Source organism: Nerophis ophidion, linkage group LG17 (assembly GCF_033978795.1).
Source record: "Nerophis ophidion isolate RoL-2023_Sa linkage group LG17, RoL_Noph_v1.0, whole genome shotgun sequence".
NCBI classification, from domain to species: Eukaryota; Metazoa; Chordata; class Actinopteri; order Syngnathiformes; family Syngnathidae; genus Nerophis; species Nerophis ophidion.
The window spans coordinates 20,711,024-20,733,249 of record NC_084627.1 but is presented as its reverse complement, the minus strand read 5'-3'; the positions used below and the strand labels follow the sequence as shown (position 1 = coordinate 20,733,249).

Here is a 22,226-nt window from a genome sequence, read left to right as displayed (position 1 = left end):
CAGTATTTTTTCATTTTAATTTGAAATGTTTAATTCATTTAAGATTTTTGTAAATAAATTATAAGAACGTTGATTTGGATTAATTATTTCGTGAATATTTAATTCAATATGTTTATAATGCTATATTATTGCAGAGATGTACAAAACCCAAAACCAGTGAAGTTGGCACGTTGTGTGAATGGTAAATAAAAACAGACTACAATGATTTGCAAATCTTTTTCAACTTACAATCAATTTAATAGACTGCTAATACAAGATATTTAATGTTCCAACTGAAAAACTTATTTTTTTTTTTTAATGCAAGTAATAATTAACTTAGAATTTAATGGCAGCAACACTTTGCAAAAAATTTGGCACAGGGGCATTTTTACCACTGAGTTACATGGCCTTTCCTTTTAACAACACTCAGTAAACATTTGGGAACTGAGGAAACCAATTTTTGAAGTTTTTCAGGTGGAATTATTACCCATTCTTGCTTGATGTACAGCTTAAGTTGTTAAACAGTCCGAGGTTCCCATTGTGGTATTTTACGCTTCATAATGCGCCACACATTTTCAATGGGAGACATGTCTTGACTACAGGCAGGCCAGTCTAGTACCCAGACTCTTTTAATATGAAGCCAAGCTGTTTTAACACATGGCATGGCATCGTCTTGCTGAAATAAGCAGGGGCGTCCATGATAACGTTGCTTGGATGACAACATGTGTTGCTCCAAAACCTGTATGTACCTTTCAGCATTAATGGTGCCTTCACAGATGTGTAAGTTACCCATGCCTTGGGCACTAATACACACCCATACCATCACAGATGCTGGCTTTTGAACTTTGCACCTATAACAATCCGGATGGTTCTTTTCCTCTTTGTTCCAGTGGACACAACATCTACAGTTTCCAAAAACAATTTGAAATGTGGACTTGTCAGACCACAGAACACTTTTCCACTTTGCATCTGTCCATCATAGATGAGCTCAAGCCCAGGGAAGCCGGCGGCGTTTCTGGGTGTTGTTGATTAATGGCTCTCGCTTTGCATAGTAGAATGTTAACTTGCACTCACAGATGTAGCGGCAAACTGTAGTTACTGACAATGGTTTTCTGAAGTGTTCCTGAGCCCATGTGGTGATATCCTTTACACACCGATGTCACTTTTTGATGCAGTAACGCCAAAGGTCTTTAATATAATCGCTTACATGCAGTGATTTCTCCAGATTCTCTGAACCTTTTGACGATATTACGGACCGGAGACAGGCTCCAGCACCCCCTGCGACCCTGAAAGGGACAAGCGGTTCAATCTTGATAAATGGATGGATGGATGGTGAAATCCCTAAAATCCTTGCAATAGCTTGTTGAGAAATGTTCTTAAACTGTACGACAATTTGCTCACGCATTTGTTCACAAAGTGGTGACCCTAGCCCCATCCTTGTTTGTGAATGACTGACCATTTCTTGGAAGCTGCTTTTATACCCAATCATGGCACCCACCTGTTCCCAATTAGCCTGTTTACCTGTGGGATGTTCCAAATAAGTGTTTGATGAGCATTCCTCAACTTTCTCAGTCTTTTTTGCTACTAGTGCCAACTTTTTTGAAACATGTTTCCAAATGAGCTAATATTTGCAAAAAATTAAATTTCCCAGTTCGAATATAAATAGCTTATCTTTGCAGTCGATACAATTGAATATGGGTTGAAAAGGATTTGCAAATCATTGTATTCTGTTTCTTTTTACGATTTACACAACGTGCCAACTTCACTGGTTTTGAGTTTTGTGCATAATCATTTCAAACGTGGAGACAGACATAACACATTCTATATACTTTTAATTTTAGGCACTGAAAAAAACAAACATTTGAAATGCTTTAATTTCAAGCCTCGGTTCTGAAATGGCTTCTATTTTAAAAAGAAACCACAAATGAAATATGAAATGCAAAGTGGTTTTGTGGGGTGAAGCTAAAAATAAATAGAGTATAAAACATAGATTCTGATAAATGTATTATCTTATTAAAAGGGACCATTTTTTTTTTTACATCAAAAAGTCACACTTTGGAACCTTGGAACCCAATCGTACCTTCAGAAAAAGTGGCTCAATTTCTTGAGACCCTGAAATCAAACAATTTAATATTGTTTCTTGGTTGGAAACAATAGAATAGAGCAATAGGATAGTGTTTTTAATGCAATCTGGTTCAGATGCTGCACGTTTGCCTGTTAGTCCACTGAATGAAAAATACATTATACTTTGAATAAAATAGAAATATTTACAATGTAAATCAATTCATACCTGCATTATATTCAGTTTATTTAAATTTAACATTGTATACCAAACACTCAAAATTGTTTTTTTTTTGTAACTTTCATCCTGTGCTTCATATTATCAATATTGCAAGAAAGAGTTTTAATATACTTGTTTTACTTACAGAACTGTAATGTTTTAATTTACTTCTGCAGTATTTTTTTTTTTACATATTGTTTGCCATAACAGTACCTCCCACCCCTCAAAAATACCAAATATATATATATATTTTGATATATATATTTTTAAACAAGAGAGGATTGTTTGGATATCTTTGTTAGAGCCTTGTATACGTAAACAACATTCATTTGAATGTCATTATATTTTTTTTAAATCTGGACTCTTTAAACACACAAGACCAACTAACTTCTAAACCAGGGGTCACCAACGCGGTGCCCGTGGGCACCAGGTAGCTCGTAAGGAGCAGATGAGTAGCCCGCTGGCCTGTTCTAAAAATAGCTCAAATAGCAGCACTTACCAGTGAGCTGTCTCTATCTTTTAAAATGTATTTATTTATTTACTAGCAAGCTGGTTTCGCTTTGCTCGACATTTTTAATTCTAATATAGAGACAAAACTTAAATAGAATTTGAAAATCTAAGAAAATATTTTAAAGACTTGGACTTCACTTTTTTTAAATAAATGCATTTATTTTTTTACTTTGCTTCTTATAACTTTCAGAAAGACAATTTTTGAGAAAAAATACTACCTTAAAAATTATTTTAGGATTTTTAAACACATTTACCTTTTAAATTCCTTCCTCTTCTTTCCTGACAATTTAAATCAATGTTCAAGTATTTTTTTTTATTGTAAAGAATAATAAATTACATTTTTATTTAATTCTTCATTTTAGCTTCTGTTTTTTTCGACAAAGAATATTTGTGAAATATTTCTTCAAACTTACTATGATGAAAATTAAAAAATATTCTGGCAAATCTAGAAAATCTGTAGAATCAAATTTAAATATTTCAAAGTAGATTTGAACCTATTTAAAACATGTCATCAAAATTCTAAAATTAATCTTAATCAGGAAAAATTACTAGTGATGTTCCATAAATTATTTTTAATTTTTTTCCAAAAGATTCGAATTAGTTTGTTTTTTTCTTCATTTTTTTCGATTGAACTTTGAATTTTAAAGACTCGAAATTGAAGATAAATAGTTTTCAAAATTGTATTTTAATTTTTTTCGTGTTTTCTTCTCTTTTAAACCGCTCAATTAAAAAGGAAAAAAATGTACGACGGAATGACAGACAGAAACACCCATTTTTTAAATATATATATATATAGATTTATTCAATAAAGGTAAATTGAGCAAATTGGCTATGTCTGGCAATCTATTTAAGTGTGTATCAAACTGGTAGCCATTCGCATTAATCAATACCCAAGAAGTAGCTCTTGATTTTTAAAAAGGTTGGTGACCCCTGTTCTAAACTATGACACTCATGTTGAAGATTAGTGGTAATGAGAAACTATGCCCCCGAACTTCAACACATGGACAATGTGGACATTGCTATTTTACAGTTTTTTTGGTTCGAATTTTTATTTTTTACAAACGAAAATAATGATAAAATCCGAACACACACACACGCAAATACATACATACATACATATATATATATATATATATATATACACACACACATATATATATATATACACACACTGTATATATATACATATATATATACACACATATATATACATAGGTATATACACACACGTATATTCATATGTATATACACACACATATTTGTATATATATACATGTATATATATTTATATACACACACATATATATATACACACATGTATATATATATATCCATACATACATATTCACACACACACACACACATATATATATATATATACACACATATATGTCTATACATATATACACATACATATATATATATACATAAGCATATATACACACACACGTATGTATGTGTATATACATGGATTAGCGTACTGTATATACATAATACATACATATATATATATCTACTTAAATATGAATATAAATATGTGTGTGTATATATATATATATATATATATATATATATATATCCAAATTGATCATCTATTCCAGGGGTTTCTTAAATTTTATTCTTAAACAAACAAACAAACAAAAAAACTTTATTCACCAGGTACCCCCTCAGAAAACACTTGGCTCTCCAATTACCACCAGAATTACCAAAATTAAAATACAGTAACGTAGTAGGCTTAAGTAGTCAATAAAACAAGGCAGATGTTTTATTAACAAGTATATTTAATATTTTTGGCAACTTAATATCACGTAGTTTGAACAATAACACTGTTTGAACATTTAATTAAGTGATTTTTTTTGCGTACCACTATATGAAGCACAGTTTGAGAATCAATGATCCATTCTAATACTATAGTGCAGTGGTTCTCAAATGGGGGTACGGGTACCCCTGGGGGTACTTAAAGGTATGCCCAGGGGTTCGGGAGATTTTTTTTTAATATTCTAAAAATAAACACAATTCAAAAATCCTTTATAAATATATTTATTGAAAAATAGCAACAATTCAAAAATCCTTTATAAATACATTTATTGAATAATAATTCAACAAAATATGAATGTAAGTTCATAAACTGTGAAAAGTAATGCAACAATGCAATATTCAGTGTTGACAGCTAGATTTTTTGTGGACATGTTCCATAAATATTTCTTTTTTTGTGAAGAAATGTTTCGAATGAAGTTGATGAATCCAGATGGATCTCTATTACAATCCCTTAAGAGGCCACTTTAAGTTGATGATTACTTCTATGTGTAGAAATCTTTATTTATAATTGAATCACATGTTTATTTTTCAACAAGTTTTGAGTTATTTTTATATCTTTTTTTCCAAATAGTTCAAGAAAGACCACTACAAATGAGCAATATTTTGCACTGTTATACAATTTCATAAATCAGAAACTGATGACATAGTGCTGTATTTTACTTCTTTATCTATTTTTTTCCAACCAAAAATGCTATGCTCTGATGAGGGGGTACTTGAATGAAAAATATGTTCACAGGGGGTACATCACTGAAAAAACGTTGAGAACCACTACTGTAGTGTACTGTGAAACTATACCCCCTAGTGGCTGTAAGCAGTATAGGTTAGGCATCAAAACATGAGACAATGATTTCCTGTTGAATCAATAAGCATTTGGAAAGAGATAAGTAATAGCTTACCTGTCTTGAATGAAGCATTCATGTCCTTCTTGGTTGTTTTTGAATCCGCTAAGAAATGTTGCTGCTAATAAAGGCTAGAATGTTCAAAACCAGTAGAAAAGTGAGAGATGTTTCATTTTTATTTGACTGAAGTGAAATGAACCACAAAGAGTTGGAAATTGTGGTGGCATCGTTAGCAAAAGTGATATTCTCCATCACCCTTTTAAAAAAAACAGACATAAAAGACAAAGTGTGAGGGAAAACAACAGCAGGAAATTTAAAGTACTTGAAACGTGGTTCTTTACTACCTTAACAGCATCCTACACTCGAACCACCTTTTATTTCCTAATATTGCACTTGTAAGTGCGGCTGAATTATGCAAACACAAACATTCAAGTTGATGACATACACGATAGATGACCTGGTTAAGGTATAAAGTGCCCTTTTAGGTTTTAATAGTGTTAGAAAATCAACTTAAAAAAACAAAACAAAAAAGAAACATGCCGCTTAATATTCAGTGTTCAATCACAGCTTGTTTCTGTCTCACACACCCGCACGCACGCACACTTCATTTTAGTGTTGATCAGTAATACTTCTGTTAAATGTAATGCATACATACATTTATATATATATTTATATATATATGGATCATTGAGGACCTCAAAAACAATGTACAGCATTATGAACAGCAACGGGCATGAATATTAATATGACGTCTCACAGAAACAAACTACATCGCCTCGTTTGTCTTTTTGTTTTTTTTCCAGCGTGACACAACGTCCGAATCACTATGTCGTCAAAGCGAACACAAAGTACGTTTTCATGCTGCTCTTACTACCACGATAAGAATTAGAATAAAATAAAATGATATAGAGCCAGACTTGCACTTCACACTTGTTTTTTTGTGTCAAAATAGTAAACATTGTTTCGGTACAAAGAGTATTTTCCTGCAAGAATTATAGCAACAACCAAAAGCTATAAAAATCATCATCGGGATGTTTAGTCGAGGCTAAAAAGGTCTAGAAAAAGGCTCCTGTGGCGTCATCTGATCACACTAGACTCTATAGAGGGGGTGTGGCAGATTTCCTGAAATGTGATCGGCTAGTTCTATCCCTAAGGTAATCCGGTGTTTGGTCGAGAGATTTGTGGGTGAAGAGCGCATGTTAAGGCCATGCTAAGTAAGCCCCTCCCACTTAAGAGGGTGCGAGTGTGGTGTGAAATGTAGTCGTGCGTTCCAGCACTTTTGTGGGGGAAAGAAAGGTGAGAATTCATGCTCATGCCAGGGTATTAAATACTCTCCCTTTCCTCCCCCCATGAACTGCTCATCTTCCTGACACCACTTACCCAAGCACCTCGGAAACGCCGTACAGTCGGGTATGGCTAACAGTCAGATGTCAGCTGGCCGCATGCTACGACGGCTAGTTTGGACGTCTCTGCAGCTTCTTGATGTTTTTTTTTTTGCCTACTTAGTTATACTAAGCAGCTACTTCGATTTAAAAGTCCTTATTTGGTTGGTAGGATTAGGTACCGCTTTAGTCGACGCCTTCAAAGCCCTGCGCATTCTCCACGGCCATGAGCAGCTTCTCCCTCAGGTCCTCGAACGAGTCGTAAGTAGGAAGGTCCAAGCGATTGAAACTGGAAACAAAAGGACTTTGTTAAAAATGTGCATCAAGACACAAAGAATAACTCATCTTCTCCCAGGACAATTCTATAAAAAGTCAACCTGATATGCGTTAGAGTAGTCTGTGTACAGCTTGTATAGGTTTATCATCCATGAAAAAAAGGCAAACAAACAACCTTTGATGCAGGAGTGTCCAAACCTTTTGACTTAAAGGCCACGTTGAGTGATAATAAATTTGTCGGCCATGTACACACACGCATATATACAGTGCAATCCAAAAGTATTGGAACAGTGAGTCCAATTTGTTTATTTTTGTTGTAGGCTGAAAACATTTGGGTTTAACATCAAAAGATGAATATGGGACAATAGATCAACATTTGAGCTTTTATTTCCAGGTATTTGCATCTGGATCTGATAAACAACTTGGAAGATAGCAACTTTTGTTTGAACCTAACCATTTTTCGTGAGAGCAAAAGTATTGAAACATGTGAGTCTGTGACTGACAGGTAAGATTTGTTGCCCAGGTGTCTCCCAATTATGATTATTCAAACAATAAATAGCACTGAATGTTTGAGCTAAGTTTCAGATTGGGTAGGATAGGTGTTTCCTGTTCAGACTGCATTTAGAGGTGGAGCCAACATGAAAACCGGAGAGCTGTCTATGGGTGAAAAAGAAGCTATTGTGAATCAGAGAGAAGATGGACAATCAATCACAGCCATTGCACAAACATTGGCCATAGCCAGTACAACCATTTGGAATGTCCTGAAGAAGAAAGAAACAACTGATGTACTAAGCAACAGACGTCAAACAGGTAGACCAAGGAAAACATCAGCAGTTGATGCGGTATAGCTCGGTTGATAGAGGGGCCGTGCTGGCAACTTGAGGGTTCCAGGTTCGATTCCCGCTTCCGCCACCCTAGTCACTGCCGTTGTGTCCTTGGGCAAGACACTTTACCCACCTGCTCACAGTGCCACCCACGCTGGTTTGAATGTAACTTAGATATTGGGTGTCACTATGTACAGGGCTTTGAGTCACTAGAGGAAACCGCTGTATAAATATAATTCACTTCACTTCACTTCACTTGATGACAGAAACATTGTGAGAGCTATAAAGAAAGACCCTAAAACAACTGTTAGTGACATCAGCAACAACCTCCAGAGGGCAGGAGTGAAGGTATCACAATCTACTGTTCGCAGTAGACGTCATGAACAGTAAAACAGAGGCTACACTAGAAAATGCAAACCACTCATTAGCAACAAGAGTAGGAAGGCCAGACTGGAATTTGCTAAAAGTTACAGAGATGAGCCTCAATAATTCTGGGAAACAGTTTTACAGACTGATGAGACAAAGATTAACTTTTTCCAAAGTGATGGAAAGGCGAAGGTTTTTAGAAAGAAAGGATCTGCTCATGATCCCAAACATAAAAGCTCATCTGTGAAACACAGTGGAGGAAATGTCATGGCTTGGGCTTGCATGGCAACAGCAAAATGAACTCAGAAGTCTACATAAACCTTTTGTCTGGTAATTTAAAGAAAGATGCAACCAAACTGATTGGGAGATCCTTCATCATTCATCAAGATTACGACCCAAAACACTGCCAAAGGCAAGAAGTGGAAGGTTTTAGAAATTCAGTCACCAGACTTAAACCTAATAGAGCCTGCATTTTACCAATGCAAAGCAAACAACAACTGAATGAGGCTGTGGTGAAAGCTTGGAAAAGCATCACAAAAGAAGAAGGCAAAAGTTTGGTGATGTCAATGGGTCACAGGCTTGATGCAGTTATTGAAAGCAAAGGATCTGCAACTAAATATGAAGTCTTATTCACTTTAATCCATGTTAAGTTTATATGTTCCAATACTTTGCTCACCTAAAAATGTTGTGTTCCATTACAAATAATGCTATCTCCTAAGTCAGTGGTCACCAACCTTTTTGAAACATAGAGCTACTTCTTGGGTACTGATTAATGCAAAGGGCTACCAGTTTGATACACACTTAAATAAATTTCCAGAAATAGCCAATTTGCTCAATTTACCTTTATTAAATAAATCTATATATATATAGATATATATATATATAAACATGGGTATTTCTGTCTGTCATTCCGTTGTACATTTCTTTTCCTTTTACAGAAGGTTTTTTGTAGAGAATAAATGATTAAAAAAAACACTTAATTGAACGGTTTAAAAGAGGAGAAAACACGAAAAAAATGAAAGTTTATTTTCAATTTTGACTCTTTAAAATTCAAAATTCAATCGAAAAAAATTAAGAGAAAAACTAGCTAATTCGAATCTTTTTGAAAAAATTAAAAAAAGAATTTATGGAACATCATTAGTATTTTTTATATATTAAGATTAATTTTAGAAAATTTGATGACATGTTTTAAATAGGTAAAATCCAACCTGCATTTTGTAAGAATATAAGAGAAATTGGACCAAGCTATATTTCTAACAAAGACAATCATTATTTCTTCAAGATTTTCTAAACATTTATTTTAAAGAAATTCAAAAGACTTTGAAATAAGATTTAAATTTGATTCTACAGATTTTCAAGATTTGCCAGAATAATATTTTTGAATTTTAATCATAAGTTTGAAGAAATATTTCACAAATATTCTTTGTCGAAAAAACAGAAGCTAAAATGAAGAATTAAATTAAAACGTATTAACTATTCTTTACAATAATAAAAAAAAAAATACTTGAACATTGATTTAAATTGTCAAGAAAGAAGAGGAAGGAATTTAAAAGGTAAAAAGGTATATGTGTTTAAAAATCGTAAAATCCTTTTCAAGGTTGTATTTTTTCTCTGAAATTGTCTTTCTGAAAGTTATAAGAAGCAAAGTCAAAAAATAAAAGAATTTATTTAAACAAATGAAGACCAAGTGTTTAAAATATTTTCTTGGATTTTCAAATTCTATTTGAGTTTTGTCTCTCTTAGAATTAAAAATGTCGAGCAAAGTGAAACCAGCTTGCTGGTAAATAAATACAAGTGCTGCTATTTGAGCTATTTTTAGAACAGGCCAGCGGGCTACTCATCTGGTCCTTACGGGCTACCTGGTGCCCGCGGGCACCGTGTTGGTGACCCCTGTTCTAAGTTGAGTATCAGATCCAGATGTAAATACCTGGAAATAAAAGCTGAAATGTTAATCTCTTGTCCCATATTCATCTTTTGATGTCAAACCCAAATGTTTTCAGTCTACAACAAAAATAAAGGAATTGGACACACTGTTCCAATAGTAGTGGAGCGCACTGTATATGTATAAAATTGTATATACAGTACAATATATATATATATATATATATATATATATATATATATATATATATATGTAAACACACACACACACACACACACACACGCACACACACACACACACACACACACACACACACACACGTGTACATACATATACACACACATTTGTATACATAGATACATATTTATAATGATATATAATTATCATAATTGGATATTAAGAGTATGTGAAAGTAATACTCATACCTTGTTTGCTTTGATGACTATACCTCTTTCAAGTTTTGTAATCAATCAGAAATATCAAGCAGCTAAAATGTACTAAACATGGGTAAGTGTGGAGAATGTTTTAGATTTTTCCCATCATGCAACACATGGGATTTAAATGGGTGTAATTTCAAATTATGTGTTGTGTTAGGACGCCCACAAAGTGCGACCATGTGTGTCGAGTTTTTGTGTCAGATTTTTTGCGCCATGAGTAGGAAAGGTTGTTTGCTGTACTATGTACAATTCAAAGTCTAATTCATGGTCATTAACCTTAATTACTGTCGTTGTTTACAAGATGGGGGCCAACTTGCAGCAATTACACTGTCAGATAATTAAATTGAAGTTGGCGATACCCTGCTTCAGATTCCTGAATAAACTCGTACCATCTCACGTGCCAAACTGAACACGGCGGCGGGCCGCACTTGGACACCAACCACTGCTTTATTGTTTAATTAGGTGACAACACAAGTGAGTACTTTGAGGGTGTACTGATTTGAGTGAGGTACTAGTGGTACACAACAAAATTTATGTCAACTCTGAAGTAACTTACCATGTGTGGGCTCTCGGCAGCTTATCTGGTGTTCCCCACTGCTCAATAGTGAAGAGCTGAGGACCATTAGAGCCTGCAAAAAAAACGAGTGTGAACAACTTCACTCCTTTAAACACATTTTAAAGACGTTTACTCTCCAGTGCTATCTCAACTTATGGGTATTTTGGGATTCGAGATGTTTTTGTTATGCTGGATGTTGCGAGGATACGGGCCTCCCCGCCGCCACAATTAACATTTTTCTATACTTTTAAAACACTTCCTTGTGGTTTACATAATGTGTAGACCACATGGTGCTTCTTTGGTCTAAATGTGGCGTAGATTATGTCTTGGGAGACCGTTTTCAAGCTTTTTTTCTGACCGTCTCTTTAAGATGGTCTTTTTGTGGGCATCTTATTTATGTGCCTCCACTTTGACACCAGGGTCTTATCCCCGCCATCCATGTTGTAGTTTTTTGCGCTTCCATAGCGAGTGTACTGACGGATTTAGGTGCAAATTATACGCTACTTTGTGTTAGAAATGGAAACAATGGAGGATGCATGTGCATGTACGAGCCAGTCCGCCTCACAACAAGAGAATGGAGAAAAAGAATGCGCTTATTGACAATGGCAGACTCGTTTTAAGGAAGTATGAAGGAAGGCAAGATCGTTTATAAATATCTCCACCATGCCACCACGGTTTGATTAAAAATTTTCAGGACTACTGCAGATCCCAAATACAGTGGAACATTGATTCACAAAGGCCTCTATTTGCGTTTTTTTCTGACTATGAATGTTTAGATCGAGCTAAATATGTCTCGGTATACGATCGCTTCAATAATTTTTTTATTTATTTTGTTTGCCGCCAAAAGCTTTACGAGGGCTGCAATTTAGGTAACACTTACTGTAAAACTCCATTTTGTCCAAAAATAGTCGTGTTTGTTTCCAGTTACCAAGTCTGCCATGATTAGGTTCGATCCCGGAAGTAGAAACACACATTAATACCATGAATTGATTAACGTGGACCCCGACTTAAACAAGTTGAAAAACTTATTCCGGTGTTACCATTTAAATGAGAAATGATAATGGGTTGTACTTGTATAGCGCTTTTCTACCTTCAAGGTCCTCAAAGCGCTTTGACACTACTTCCACATTTACCCATTCACACACACATTCACACACTGATGGAAGGAGCTGCCATGCAAGGCGCTAACCAGCACCCATCAGGAGCAAGGGTGAAGTGTCTTGCTCAGGACACAACGGACGTGACGAGATTGGTACTAGGTGGGGATTGAACCAGGGACACTCGAGTTGCGCACGGCCACTCTTCCACTGTGCCACGCCGTCCCTTAGTACAGTACGGAATATGTACTGTACTGTGCAATCTACTTAAAAAATTCTCAATCGATCAATCAATTACTTCAAAATAAGTCTAACTGGAGCATTTCATACATATCGATATTAATGAAAGAGGAAATATTTCATTGATTTATAATCAAAGCGGAACCCCTGACTCATAATCAAATAGTGAAGTGCCCAAAGATTCCCAACTATAGCCAAAAATGACGGACATTTATCCATGAAAATATGGAAAATCTGCAGGTGCTGTGTTTGACATGTTTTAAGCTTGTTCTGTCTAGTCTTGACTCTCCAAGTTAGGCAATTGAGCAATTCCTTTGCGCTACTCTGACCTCTCCGGTCTGTCACTCAAAGACGTCTGTGTGCAACATAAACAATGAGAACAGTTCTTATTGTTACATGACGGAGAAGCTGCTCGTAAGAGACACCTACAAAGGTGCTATCCCTGAGGTAAATGCTGAACATTAAAATTACACTATTTCATAAAACAACCATAGTCCTTTGTAACACATGCTGTCGTATTGTTTTTCAAACAAATATTTACTTAAAAGTTTGATTTTGTTTTTAAAAGGCATGATACATTTTAAAATATTGGTGTTTTGGGAGGGTTAAGTACAAATTAAATTTATTTGAACGTATTTCAGTGGGCGGTTATTTAAGATACAAGCTCAATTGTAGAATCAATTTAACTCGCCAGTTGAAGTACTGTTGTATTGCATATGCTGGAAATTTGTTGTGTCACTGTTATGTCAAGTCAAAGATTTTTGGGAACTGAAAGAGATGACCACAAAACAAAAAGCACCATAAAGTTCAGCGAAGCCGTTCATGGGCACTCGCGACGTTCCTGTGACAAACTGAAGAAGTCGGATCCTCTTTTCGGCATCCATCAAGAGGACAACCTGGAAGGCAAACAAATGTTATCCATTAAATATTATGACTAAGTGTACTTCTACTTTTATTCCTTAGTGAGGATTGTTTGGATTCCAATTCGTTTGCGGGGCTACGCAAAAACTGCAGCAGAGTCAAATGAAACTGTGTGGATGGATGGTACCTAGAAATTACACTTTTAATATTTGTTTGAATGTGAGTAAAACATGGATATGAGAAATAATCTGTCATGAACCCCCATGACGTTTTGGACTAGTGTTCATGTTTTTTTAATTGTCAGTGATTAGTTCCCAATGCTCGCTTTGTTGTTTTCACTTCCTGTGTTTTAATTTCCTCTGGCCTAAGCGCTGCCTACCTCGCCTGTCCGTGATTGCCAACCAGGATGCTTTTTATGTTCCTCTGGAATGGACTGAATCATTAGTAGAGATGTCCGATAATATTGGACTGCCGATGTTATCGTCCGATAAATGCTTTAAAATGTCGGAAATGATCGGTATCGGTTTCAAAAAGTAAAATTTTTGACTTTTTAAAACGCCGCTGTGTACACAGACGAAAGGAGAAGTGCAGAGGGTCAAAAAAACTTATAGGCCCTGCTATTGCTTGCCGGCTCAGTCACATAATATCTACACACACAAGTGAATGCAACGCATACTTGGTCAACAGCCATACAGGTCACACTGAGGATGGCCGTATAAACAACTTTAACACTGTTACAAATATTCGGCACACTGTGAACCCACACCAAACAAGAATGACAAACACATTTCAGGGGAACATCTGCACCGTAACACAACAGAACAAATACTCAGAACCCCTTGCAGCACTAACTCTTTCGGAACGCTATAATATACACCCCCACTATCCCCCCTCCCCCAACCTCACTCCCGCCCACCTCATCCTACTCATGCTCTCTCAGGGAGAGCATGTCCCAAATTCCAAGCTGCTGTTTTGAGGCATGTTAAAAAAAAATAATGCACTTTGTGACTTCAATAATAAATATGGCAGTGCCATGTTGGCATTTTTTTCCATAACTTGAGTTGATTTATTTTGGAAAACCTTGTTACATTGTTTAATGCATCCAGCGGGGCATCACAACAAAATTAGGCATAATAATGTGTTAATTCCACGAATGTATATATCGTTACCGGTTGATATTAGTATCGGTAATAAAGAGTTGGACAATATCGGAATATCGGATATCGGCAAAAAAGCCATTATCGGACATCTCTAATCACTAGCTATGTGCACATGGACACAATTAATCGGATTAAAAGCCTAACCGGAATAAAAATTCTTCATGCAAACACGCCATTCGGAATATTGTGACCCGATCATACATGTTCGGATCGAAATTTAAATCCTATCAAGACAGGTCGTTTATGCTGATAGTCATTCAGATTGGCGCGCAGTGAACATATTTCAAATTCTGAGTCAAAATTATCCTTACTGCGCATGTCTTTGATGTCAGCTACACTCTTATAGTGGAGTGAGACTAAGCTTAATATTCTCGGAATAAAGTGATTGTCTTGCTGCTGTCTCCGCCCATTTAATATGTACATAAGTAGCTTTATATACTGTTGAATTTGTTGCTCTAAAACAGAGATTATCAAAACCAAAAGTATGGTCTGGACTGTCACGTAACGGTGTAATAATAAAAGGAGGCATTCAGCTGTCGTCTCAACGAGCTATTTTATTCCTGAAATTACAGATACTCCAGGTGCTAACTGCTACCCACAGGCACGTACACAGAATGTCGTTACATAAAGATGTGCGGCAACACGTAAATATCACAAAATGGAGGGCATAGAACAGCTCCATTTTAAAAGAAAGGCAAAACATAAGTAGCGAACAGTAGGAAAAAAACATAAATAGATAACGTGACGACGTCGGACAAGCAGAACTGGACAGAGCAATGTTTGTTTACAGCGGAAGTCACTACTTCTTTTTCTACTTCCGTTCAACATAAAGTACTCTGATTGAAGGTGTGATGGATGAAAACAAACGCACTTCATAATCCAATCTTTTTTTTTTGGGGTCCATGTACACAGTAACATTCTAATCCAAATTATGATCAGATTAAATACATTTTGCCCATGTAGACGTGGCCACTGTCTGTTGCCTGAACAACTGGTGACCTTTGTGTGCGCTTCCTCACTGCCCTTGCACTAAAGAAATGCATTTTAAAATGTGCTACACCTGCCGTCTCTGCATCCTGTGGTCACGATTTTAGCTTTGCTTGCATGAACTTGACAGGTTGATTGGTACAGTCTGCTGGTAGCAAGAAACAATTCATTCTTATTACATTGGAGTTAGTAGCTACATAAAAGGCGAGGATATATTCACGTTCTCCATTTTACTGTATGACTGTTCTCCTCTGCTTTAAAGTTAGTTCAGTCCTATCTGGTTCAATGCGGAGAACTTCCTAATACACTACTACTGTTTAACTACTGTAAAACAACACAAAACCATCCACAAAGTCAAACCACATGGACCAAGTAGTGTGTTGTAAGAGTGATAGCTTTGCTCATCTTTGCTTTGAATAATATAAACAAAAAAGCCTAACACAATCCAAAACATCAGGAAAGTGACGGCACTCAAGTGAGCAACCTGAATTACCACATTTAAGAGTGAGGAATCCCTATGTTGGTACAAAAATGTTAATTTTTCCATCTTGTTTTGTGCCTTAATGAGGGTCTTTTTCAGTTTTCTGGGCAACATTTTAAATAGGGGACGGCTTCTACAAAGGGGAGACACATCTACACCATTGGGATCGATTTGAGTGCAACACGCTGTAAGCCTGTGCAGGATTTGGTGTGTTTTGTTTGCGGTGTGTGTTCGTGCGTGTGCATGTGTGTGTGTGAGAGAGAGAGAGAGAGAGAGCGAAATAAGACTTTAAGCTCTTTCATCAGTGCAAACAAGTCTGTTCTACCAAACAGACTTTGAACTTCAAAAGGAACGCCAGCACACAAGTCACGGGTCAGCGTAACAAAAAAAAGGCAACAGGTACTAGCATAGAATGTAGAAAGAAAATAGAGAATCCAGAGCAATAACTTTTTGTTGGCTTTACCTTCCAGAACCACTGAATGACCGGATGGTTGGGACAGTAGCCGTTCTTGTAAACTGTGTGCTGTCGCCAGTCGTTGACGTCCACGTCACCCAGACCACACATGAGCAGCTACACAACAAGGAGGAAATCACTGAGTGAGGCCTTCAAACGCTGAAAAGAATGCTTGGAAATCAAAGAAGATGAAGAATTCTTTACCTCCAGTTCATTTTCATCAAATATTTTGATCAGATCAATTTGAATGAGCTCAGTGAAGCCCTGAAAACATCAATAATTCTCAATAAGATGCGAATACAGTCAGTAAATAAGTTAGTCTTTCCCATACATTCATTTATTTTTGGCATTTAAATCTGGACCACTGCAAATAGATTTAGCGCTACTTGTTCGCCCTATCTCGTTATCACATTATATTGGGACTGTTTGTGAAGGTGGCTTGTTGTTACAACTCTATACAGTAAGTGGCATCATAAATGCTGTTTAACACACCTCATAAACATTTACTTAGTCTGCCAGAGATTATAAAAGGGGGGTCAGTTTTGCCAATTTAGCAACTGTGTAGCGCTATTCAGGCTCCTTTAGTACATTTTAACCATTTTTAAAAGCGGAAAACAACAAATATCCCAAAAAGTTCTGTTCTTGTTGCTCACAAGACTAACATGTAAGCAAGTATTGCTCTTGTCAACGAGCGTTGTGTGCTGCTGTGGGCCCCTCCCTCTGCTAAAAGCCCTCACAGGTGTCACAATCATGCTTCTGACATAAAAATAACACGCAAAACTAAGCAACATAAGAATGTTTATTTGTATTTCAAACAGTGATGTCAAACAATTTATTTAAAAATTTGATTAGTCACACTTATTTTTTTATTCATTGTGTTTAAACGTGTTTATGATTACTTACATTGATTAGTTGTTTCATTTACTTTTATTTTAATTTCATTACCTTTCAAGATGTCATGACTATTTTGACACAAATGGAATCTTATGGACGATATGAATATTTTACAGTCTTCAACAATATAAATTGGGTTACATTCTGTGGTTATCCATTTTTGCAAAAATATTACTAACTTACCTGTGGTACTCCATGAGTATTGTCTGTCACCCACCCTTTGTTGTCACTGTACTGGAAGCGTTCTTGCTAGCATTAAAGTTAAAAAGCATGTGCGGTCAAAATACAATGTTTTTTTCTGCATTTTTTGTGATAATTGCATTACGTTCACAACCCTAATCTTTAAACATGTTAATTTTGCTGTGCCTGTTATTTCTGTATTTTGTAAAATATGGCATATACGAGGTGACTAACAACCCCGCTAATGGGAGTACTCTATTGCGCCCATAAAGCCCTCTAAAAAAACATCCCAAGATTGCCAACAATACTCCATTTCAACTTTAACATTTACATGGACCTTATTATTAACCATATATTAGCGATCTTATTATTATAAGCACTAACACAGTCAAACTACTTTTCGCCGAGCCGTGATTAAAGTGAGCTAACTAACTTATGCTGCTATATTGCCATATTCATCCGGTGAGCTGCTGCGTTGCCTCTGAGTTGCTAAAAGTAAAATCTAGATTACAAATCATCTGGATAGTAGAAGATTGTAGCCATAAACCAAGAAGCTGGTCAACTTTGACATCAAACTTTGACACTAAAATGGCAAGGAAGACACAAAAAGACGTTTGTTTGCAACTTTATGAGTCATTCTTCATCTAAACGGGAAGATATAAACCGTCCAGCGTACAGCGAGTTTTTTTTTTTTTAATGATTGTAGTTTGTATATCCTGTTTAGTACTTAGCAATACTGCTGCAGGATGCTTAATGTTTCACTAAAGTTTACTTTGTTTAGCACACATCTTCAAAATGTGTAGCTCACACTCCTTTTATTCAAGCTTAAAAATAAAATGTTCTGGATCATCATTTGTCCAAAAGTATTGTTTGTCTCTCATGAAGTCTGCATGATTTGTAGTGGTGGTGTTGTTGTTGATGGGAAAAGCAAATGTTATGATTCGTCTGTGAAATTAATGTGCCGCCTTATACTTAAAACAAGCAAAATACCTGAATATTTCCTGAATGTGCCTTTTACTATATTCCATGTATACTTCCAGCATGTATATAAAATGAAAATGGAGGCTTTTGGATGTTTTTAGAGCGCTTTATAGTCGGAATAGAGTGACTCCCATTGGCTCCACTGAGAGCAGACTTTTGCTAGTGTTTATTTACAAAATCAAATGCATAAAAAAACAACATATGTGTGCTTATCTTTTATAAATATTGTAAACGATAGGCAAAATATAAATGAAATGCACTTCCCCTTTTAAAATAGCATGGTAATTGTTAATTATGCAAATTAAACGAAGACATTACCCAGCCCCCAACTTTCTGCCACAATTCGATTGCAGGCCTGTGCTGCAATTAGTTATTGTCCAATCAATTGGTCCAAAAACTATATATTTCATTTTTTACTACACATGTATCTTTGAATGTAAACTAAGTATGTGCCATGGTTCAATAAGAGTTGGGAGTTATTTGGTTAAAGGTTTCCATTGCCCCCCTGTGGTGACTGTGTTGTAGTGTATCAATAATACCTCCAGGAAGGCATTCATCTGCTTTTGCACTCGATTGACAAACCGCCACTGGATAACCAGACTGTAGGAGACAAAATCATGTACTGTAGAACCTCTGTGAACATTTACTGTGAAAGCATTAAAGGTTCTTACTCAATGTATTCCTTTTTGTTCTCGTTGGTAACGACCATATCTGATCCGCTAGGCTTGAGGTCAACCTGGTAGGTCTGGAAAACACAAGTAATAATACAAATAAAGGCAAAAGTAACAACAAGCAAATTAAATTGTGGCAGCCCTGCACACCTGTCCAAAGTTGTCCTCATCGATGCAAAACCGCAGGTCAAGCTCGGTGGGATCGTTCTCCAGAATCCACTTAAGAGAGTTGTAGTATTCACTATCCTGCAGGGATCATTTTACCGCTTAAAAAAAGCTCCAAAATGAGGCACTCTAGATAGCGGTTAAGAGCCAAGTGCTTACCACAGACTCCATGTCCTTTAGAGAGATCTGTTTACCCAGCATCATCTTGTAGAAGGGTCGGATGAAAAAACCTGCAGGGGAAAAGGGTGAGAAACACCATTAACTTTTAGAAAATGATTAGGTTTATTCCGAGTATTATATCACATATTTCCATTTCTTATTACATGTCCAAAAAGGAGAAGGAGGACCTTATTTAATAATAAATAAATAAATGATAAATGGGTTGTACTTGTATAGCGCTTTTCTACCTTCAAGGTACTCAAAGTGCTTTGACACTACTTCCACATTTACACATTCACACACACATTCACACACTGATGGAGGGAGCTGCCATGCAAGGCGCTAACCAGCACCCATCAGGAGCAAGGGTGAAGTGTCTTGCTCAGGACACAATGGACGTGACGAGGTTGGTACTAGGTGGGGATTGAACCACGGACCCTCGGGTTGCGCACGGCCACTCCTCCACTGCGCCATGCCGTTCCTAATCCTACCCCTTTTCCACGTAGTAGCAATTTCTAACACCATTGTTCACTTCCTGTACTCAATTTGCAATTACGAACAAAGATACATAAAAAAAGTTAAAGTTCTAATAAAATAGTTACATGAAATAGTTAAATGATTCACATAATTAAAAAGATAGCATTTTTTTTTTTAAATAACGTTTATTAAGATGTGTATCAGGTTTCTTCTTCCTTATTCTTGGTAATATCTACAAGGTAAATAGTCATGAAAATAAAGAAAACTAATTGAAATGAGGTGTGTCCAAACCTTTGGCCTGAACTGTATGGATAGATATACAGTAGATAGGTATAGATCAGTGATCCTCAACAGGCGGACCACGGTCCATGTCCGGACCCAGCACGAATTATAGTTAGAAAAAAAATTAAAAATAAATATAGATTTTTTTTTAATCAATCCAACAAAACAAGACATAATAATGCAATCAAATTCCAAAACCAAACCCGACCAATATCTAAATTTATAATTATAGTAAAAAAAATATAATAATTGTATTTATCTTTGAGTTATCGCTAGCGCAAGTCAATGTTCTTTGTTGTTTTTAGTCAAATATTTCCACGTTTCGTTTACACTTCTCCGTGTCTCACCCACTCACTCCGTCTCTCCCTCTCTCTCTCTCTGAGAGAGAAAGAGAGAGAGACAGAGTGAGAGCGAAAGAACGCCACTCTGATTGGCTGATTCCGGGGTATGGCTTGTCATCTCTATCACAATGACGCGCTGATAGGCTGTTACCACCTGGGTCATACAGAGATCATGCCACAGGCACAGTGCATGGAACCTTTCGCACCTGGCAAAAAGAACTGATCCCAGGTCAGATGTGCACCTGCCCACAAGAGCTGATCCCAAGTCAGATGTGCACCTGCCAACAAGAACTGATCCCAAGTCAGATGTGCACCTGCCCACAAGAACTGATCTCAAGTCAGATGTGCACCTGCCCAAAAGAACTGATCCCAGGTCAGATGTGCACCTGCCCACAAGAGCTGATCCCAAGTCAGATGTCCACCTGCCCACAAGAACTGATCCCAGGTCAGATGTGCACCTGCTCAAAAGAACTGATCTTAGGTCCGATTTAGACATGGCCACAAGAACTGATCTCAGGTCAGATGTGGACATCCCCACAAGAACTGATCCCAGGTCATATGTGCACTTGCTCAAAAGAACTGATCTTAGGTCAGATGTGGACATGGCCACAAGAACCGATCTAAGGTCAGATGTGCACCTGCCCACAAGAACTGATCCCAGGTCATATGTGCACCTGCCCATAATAACTGATCCCAGGTCACATGTGCACCTGCCCATAACTGATCCCAGGTCAGATGTGCACCTGCCCACGATAACTGATCCCATGTCAGATGTGGACATGGGCCACAAGAACTGATCCCAGGTCAGATGTGGACATGGGCCACAAGAACTGATCCCAGGTCAGATGTGGACATGGGCCACAAGAACTGATCTCAGGTCAGATGTGGACATGGCCACACAAACTGATCCCAGGTCAGATGTGGACATGGCCACACGAACTGATCCCAGGTCATATGTGCACCTGCCCACAAGAACTGATCTTAGGTCAGATGTGGACATGGCCACAAGAACTGATCCCAGGTCAGCTGTTCTCCTGACCACAAGAACTGATCCCAGGTCATATGTGCACCTGCTCAAAATAACTGATACCAGGTCAGATGTGGACATGGCCACAAGAACTGATCCCAGGTCAGCTGTTCTCCTGCCCACTAGAACTGATCCCAGGTCATATGTGCACCTGCCCACAAGAACTGATCTTAGGTCAGATGTGGACATGGCCACAAGAACTGATCTCAGTTCAGATGTGCACCAGGTCATGATTCAGAGCTAAGAAAAAAATAAATGGCCTGTCACATCCTCACAATGTTTGGCTCAACATACAGCTGTGAGTCTGTCTTCTCTACAATGAACATTGTGAAGAACAAGTACCGCAGCAGACTGACCAATGAACACGCCCGGCCATCACACCTTTTGTGCCAAAGTTCAAAGTCTTGGCTTCAACCCCGAGAGCCCAATTCTCCCATTGAGCAGCTGTGTTTTACACAATGGGGATGTACTGTACCATAGTTATATTTGCACATGAATGAGATCTGTTGAGGTCATTTGTTTAACAGGGATAGAAGGGTTGTGTTTAAAAGTATTTATTTTTTGTTAAAACTGAAAGTTTTATTTAAGTTCTCATTTATTTTTATTTTTGTTTCAAAGA

The 22,226-nt window shown here is 36.9% G+C and overlaps 1 protein-coding gene across 20 annotated transcripts in view; it reads right to left on the bottom strand.

Moving 5' to 3' along the window:
* Positions 1-5,585: 5,585 nt before the first annotated feature.
* nedd4l (NEDD4 like E3 ubiquitin protein ligase) overlaps positions 5,586-22,226 on the bottom strand; it is a 109,350-nt gene continuing 92,709 nt past the window's right edge. For all 20 annotated transcript variants that reach the window (XM_061876511.1, XM_061876514.1, XM_061876513.1 and 17 more), the window contains 9 exons: positions 19,481-19,551; positions 19,307-19,402; positions 19,157-19,230; positions 19,025-19,085; positions 16,635-16,694; positions 16,440-16,547; positions 13,287-13,383; positions 11,151-11,223; positions 5,586-7,098 (listed from right to left, as the gene is read on the bottom strand). In XM_061876511.1, coding sequence (XP_061732495.1) covers positions 6,996-7,098; positions 11,151-11,223; positions 13,287-13,383; positions 16,440-16,547; positions 16,635-16,694; positions 19,025-19,085; positions 19,157-19,230; positions 19,307-19,402; positions 19,481-19,551 — 743 coding nt within the window. In that variant the 3' untranslated portion in view covers positions 5,586-6,995. The remainder of the gene's footprint in view (positions 7,099-11,150; positions 11,224-13,286; positions 13,384-16,439; positions 16,548-16,634; positions 16,695-19,024; positions 19,086-19,156; positions 19,231-19,306; positions 19,403-19,480; positions 19,552-22,226) is intronic.